The sequence below is a fragment of the Lipophrys pholis genome (genome assembly GCF_963383615.2).
Source record: "Lipophrys pholis genome assembly, chromosome: 19".
Classification (NCBI taxonomy): domain Eukaryota; kingdom Metazoa; phylum Chordata; class Actinopteri; order Blenniiformes; family Blenniidae; genus Lipophrys; species Lipophrys pholis.
In genome coordinates this window covers 167,224-172,557 of record NC_137647.1, presented here as the reverse complement: position 1 = coordinate 172,557, position 5,334 = coordinate 167,224, and the positions used below count along the sequence as shown (strand labels likewise).

At 48.1% G+C, this 5,334-nt stretch overlaps 1 protein-coding gene across 2 annotated transcripts in view; it reads left to right on the top strand.

Moving 5' to 3' along the window:
- The window catches only part of rpl3 (ribosomal protein L3), a 3,983-nt gene extending 203 nt beyond the window's left edge, over window positions 1-3,780 (top strand). For both annotated transcript variants that reach the window (XM_080488591.1, XM_080488592.1), the window contains exons 2-9: window positions 401-593; window positions 1,464-1,632; window positions 1,907-2,042; window positions 2,230-2,416; window positions 2,598-2,860; window positions 2,941-3,036; window positions 3,109-3,228; window positions 3,679-3,780. In XM_080488591.1, coding sequence (XP_080344717.1) covers window positions 401-593; window positions 1,464-1,632; window positions 1,907-2,042; window positions 2,230-2,416; window positions 2,598-2,860; window positions 2,941-3,036; window positions 3,109-3,228; window positions 3,679-3,723 — 1,209 coding nt within the window. In that variant the 3' untranslated portion in view covers window positions 3,724-3,780. The remainder of the gene's footprint in view (window positions 1-400; window positions 594-1,463; window positions 1,633-1,906; window positions 2,043-2,229; window positions 2,417-2,597; window positions 2,861-2,940; window positions 3,037-3,108; window positions 3,229-3,678) is intronic.
- The last annotated feature ends 1,554 nt before the right edge of the window (window positions 3,781-5,334 follow it).

Below are 5,334 nucleotides of genomic sequence, written 5' to 3'. Positions count from 1 at the left end.
ATTTTAATCATGGAAATGTAAGTTTATGGGCCGCGTGTAGCGCCATGACGGAACGTGTGGAGCCAAAATGGCGTCTTATGGAGGTCTTAGTCCTCTTCGAACGAATTGGTTCAATCTGTTGCTTTTAACTGAACATGTGGTGATAGATCGTTTATTAGAAGTCATAACGAAGAATTCCGTTTTGCATCTGACGTGACAGACACGTTAGAAGATGCGGATGTTAGCATCGAGGCTAACCCATTAGCCTCTCCCAGACACGTTGCAATGATTAAACTTTATTTTATTAATGGCCCTCCTCCCGCAGTTAATGCAATGATTAAACTTTATTTTATTAATGCGCCCTCCTCCCGCAGTTAATGCAATGATTAAACTATTTTATTAATGCGCCCTCCTCCCGCAGTCTCACCGTAAATTTTCGGCCCCGCGTCACGGGTCTCTGGGGTTCCTGCCCCGCAAGAGGAGCCGCCGCCACCGGGGAAAGGCCAAGAGTTTCCCGAAGGATGACCCCAGCAAGCCGGTGCACCTGACCGCCTTCCTGGGCTACAAGGCCGGCATGACCCACATCGTGAGGGAGGTGGACCGGCCTGGATCCAGTAAGTCATCTACTCCTTCCTGCTTTAAATGTGCAGGTTATTATGGTTTTCTTACAATGGATGTGATCTTGATGACAATCTGCAAAGACTAACTAATAAATGAGCGTAATATTTTATTTAGTATTAAAGTGACGCTTTGTCACTCAAATTGATGCAGTTGCACGTGGTCGATTGACGGTGAGCAAGTTTGTTAGGATTAGATTTGCTTCGATCCACTAAAGATGTAATTTCAATCAGAATTGTTTGTTATAGCGTTATGTATGTATGAATCACCGGCTGATAAAAATCAATGTTGAATCACATTAATATTTAGTCAACGTCGCCTTCTGAGATGCTGGACATGATGAATGTATGTAAAGAGCTTTAATAACAGTCTTTAATAGGATCAAGAGTTTGTACTACTTTTACTCTATCGCATATTAAACTGAGTCAATTTAAAGGTACAAACTTTATGCTTTCAAAAATACCAAGTATTGTAAAACGCCAGAGATGGAAATATGCAAGTTGTTTCTTTGACAGTTTTACATAAAGTTTATTCAAGTTGATGCCGTTCTTGCGAGTTACCAGTTGGGGTATTCTGATGTGCCTGGATGGCACAGATATTATCTGAAGTACTTTTAGTAAATTAACAAAATAACCCGTTAACCTGATTCCCTGTAGAAAAGGTCTGTGGTTGTCCTTGATGTTTTAACTGAGTTGTGGGTCGTTGGTCGTCTGCCTGTGATGAGTCCCTCGACGGGCGGACAGAATGGGGGTTCAACTCCCTTGCTGAATGTCGAGCACTGAGCGCAGTCGATGACTTGGACAAATCAAATCCCCCTGGCAGGGGTTTGAGATTCTTTGACTGACCGGATTGTTCTCTTCATGCAGAGGTGAACAAGAAGGAGGTGGTGGAGGCCGTGACCATCGTGGAGACTCCGCCCATGATCGTGGTGGGAGTCACCGGCTACGTGAACACGCCCCGCGGTCTGCGTTCCTTCAAGACCATCTTTGCTGAGCACATCAGCGACGAGTGCAAGCGTCGCTTCTACAAGAACTGGTGAGTTTCGTGGGAGTGCCGTGTCGTTGGTCACCAGCAGAGATGAAGTGTTTTCACTTGGCCGGTCTAATGTGTTGGTGGCAGCTCCGCTCAGGCGCCTCGTGCCCTGATGAGCTCAGAGCTCCTCTGGCCGGTGGGAAGTGCTTCCTAGCAGCCGCGCCATGAGCCGAAACCCCTCTGGAGCTGACGGCGGCTCCGCACTGCGTTCTTCCGCTGGCCCCTCCCCCGGGGTCATGAAGGGCCTGTGCCAAACCGTGTTGCTTGGTGCTCTCAGGTACAAGTCCAAGAAGAAGGCTTACACAAAGTATTGCAAGAAGTGGCAGGATGAAGACGGCAAGAAGCAGCTGGAGAAGGACTTCGCCTCCATGAAGAAGTACTGCCAGGTCATCCGCGTCGTGGCCCACACTCAGGTTGGTACTCCCTGTGACGATCACTCTGCTTCTGTCCGTCTGTGATGAGCCCACGGATCAAGCGTCAGGCATGGCGCCCGACTACGATGAGGAGATCTTCCATGCTGCCTTCCTTCTGAGACTTGTCCTGTAGGAAGAGTGACCCGTCCTGCCTCGGCGCCAGTTTCACTTCTTTCATTCTGTGCAGATGCGTCTGCTGCCCATCCGGCAGAAGAAGTCCCACCTGATGGAGGTGCAGCTGAATGGAGGCACAATCTCCGACAAGGTGGACTGGGCCCGTGAGAAGCTGGAGCAGGCTGTGCCGGTCAACACTGTCTTCACCCAGGACGAGATGATCGACGTCATCGGGGTCACCAAGGGCCACGGATACAAGGGTAAGGATGACCGCTGGCTTCAGGAGCCTTTGCTCCTCCAATAAAGCCAAATGTGTACAGTTGAACTTCTAGTCTAATGACATTAATACCTGCACTTCCTCAAAGTAAGAATTTGGGCCTCAGCTTAGGGAAAATCCAAAGCTTTTCCTTGTGCAGTTCCTCATTTTGTCTCGTCTCGTAGGCGTCACCAGCCGTTGGCACACAAAAAAGCTTCCCCGCAAGACTCATCGAGGTCTGCGTAAGGTCGCCTGCATCGGCGCCTGGCATCCGGCCCGCGTAGCCTTCTCTGTGGCACGCGCCGGTCAGAAGGGTTACCACCACCGCACGGAGATCAACAAGAAGATCTACAAGATCGGCCAGGGCTACCACAACAAGGACGGCAAGCTGGTGAAGAACAACGCCTCCACAGAGTACGACTTGTCCAACAAGAGCATCAACCCGCTGGTACGTGGGCGCCTCTCCTCTCCGCAGGGAGTCTGGTTTTAAAACATGGAGGCCGGCGCTGACTGGGTTTCTCTCTGCAGGGTGGCTTCGTCCACTACGGCGAGGTGACCAACGACTTCGTGATGGTGAAGGGCTGTGTGGTCGGGACCAAGAAGAGGGTGCTGACTCTGCGGAAGGTGAGGAAGGCGAGCAGCAGCAGCAACTGAGCGACCGCCACTTCTCGTCTTAACGTTTTCTCTCCTCTGCAGTCTCTGCTGGTGCAGACCAGCCGTCGCGCTCTGGAGAAGATCGACCTCAAGTTCATCGACACGACTTCCAAGTTCGGCCACGGCCGCTTCCAGACCGTGGAGGAGAAGAAGGCTTTTATGGTGAGATGGAGGTTTAGTTCTGTTTATTTATTTAGCCCATCGGTTGGAAGTTGTGCTCTAATCTTGGTTTCCAATTCAAATGTATTTATCATGTTTAATGTGTTTTCATTTTAACATGGAGTTTCTTCTTTACGTGTTTTTAGAAGGTTAAATTTAAACAAAGCAAACTGCTCATCTTCTGGAGCTTTTTACTCTTTTTTTTGCTTCATCCAACATGAACTGGTCCTAGTCCAGTGATGTGGGCTTCTCCTGCACTGATCGTAACCTGGTCCGGTCCTCCATCTGGACTCGGGTTCCATTCCAGTGCCACAGTGACTCCAGTGAGGCAGGGGAGTGGCGTCACTCTGTGGCCACTCCCTGTTCACTCTCTGGGAACATGGCTGCTCTGCCAGCAGCAGCTCTGGCCTGCTGCCGGCAGAGCGGCTGATGGTTGGTTCTCTCTCTCTGCAGGGACCGCTCAAGAAGGACCGGATCACCAAGGAGGAGACGGCCTGACGGAACCACATGTCTGCTGCGCCGCTCAGGGTTGTTTAATAAAAAGAGTGAAATATCTGGAGTTTATCAATGTTTGACCAGTAGACCACAGTTTGGTTTCTATCTGAGCAAAGTAACAGGTAACTAAATACTGGCCTGACCTGAGGAGTATATTCAGACAGAAGCAAAATATCTGACCTATTAAACCTTAAATGTAAAGTATTCAACCAACAACTAAATACTTGTTTAATGGGATTCTGCCCATTTATGAAAATAATCCCAATAATTCCCCCTTTTTTTTATCTTTTCTTAAACTGACTGAGGCCTCGTGTAAATAAACCTTCACGTGACTCCTACTCCCTTAAAGGAGTGAGTTTCCCCTGCAGCAGCGGACACACTGAACAATGTAGTTCATCTGCCGGGCCATGGGAGGGCGCCGTCTGATTTTGTAATTGAAGTTTTGCGAATACTCGTGGAAACGGTGCTTAAGTTTGGTTTAGTTCTGCCTTTAAGGTTTTTCTTTTTGCCTGTCTGCACCTAATTTACCAAATATATATATATTTTAAATGGTTAAAGGAGAGAACTGCAAGTCTTTTTCAAAGTAACTAGTATGTAATTTTAAGGATTACTTGCTCCACGTTTCAGAGTGCCACGTGGCTCTGGAGCTGCAGACTCTAGGATGAGTGGATCAAATGGTCACTTTCTATTTTGTTTAGTAACATTGAGGGCTTTTATACTGAAACATCAAGCTTTTAATGTATTTTGGTACTAAATTGGAGCAGCAGTTGCATTCTATGTGCAGGATACTGTACCTACTATACAGCACTCCTTAATTATGTTTAAACCTTTAGTACATTTCTTTAGTTCGTCACGTTCAAAATGTCCCAAATTTACATTATTGGTCGTGACAGGAAACGATCACCAGCCATAGTCACATAAAATGAGTTGATCAGTAACTGCAAGGTTCCCAAAGTCGGTACAGGATATTAAAGAAAAGCAGCTTGTGGGCCGGTGGTAGAAACTCAACGTCCCAGTGGGGAAAAACTTAGTGGTCCAAAGTGGGAAGTTTTGGTGATTCTCCTACAAAAACAGGTTTTTACAGTTCTAAGAGAATAAAATAAATGTGAAGCTTCATTTAATCTTGTCCAGTTGATGTAAAAACTTAATTTGAAGTAACATTCATTGTTTAAAGTTTTGATGTGAAAAGAACTGCGTCCATAGTCAAAACTCATCGGAGCAGGAAAACCTGTCGAAGTGGGAAATTCTCCGTTGGACTGGGATTGTTCCCAGTTACTAATGTTGGAAGGAAACCACCAGGAAAGAGTCAGCCTGGACACTCCTCATCTCACCCCTGTGAACTGGGAATTAGGGACTTTTCCCACTTTAAATTCCGCCCTCGCCCCCCGAGCTCGTTAAACTGCGTCCGGCTCGGTGTGGAGGCCGCAGTCGGCGAGGAAGCAGCCGCCGGACGCAGAACTGCCGGACGGCTGCCGTTTTAGCCGACCTTGCATGTTTCCTGGTGTCCTTGAGCTGCACGGCGAGCGTTGGTTTGACGCCGGGACTCTGAGCAGTCGCAGTAATTCAGGCCCAACGCCGTCCGTTCTGACTCGTCACTGCCAAGAGAGGTGAAAG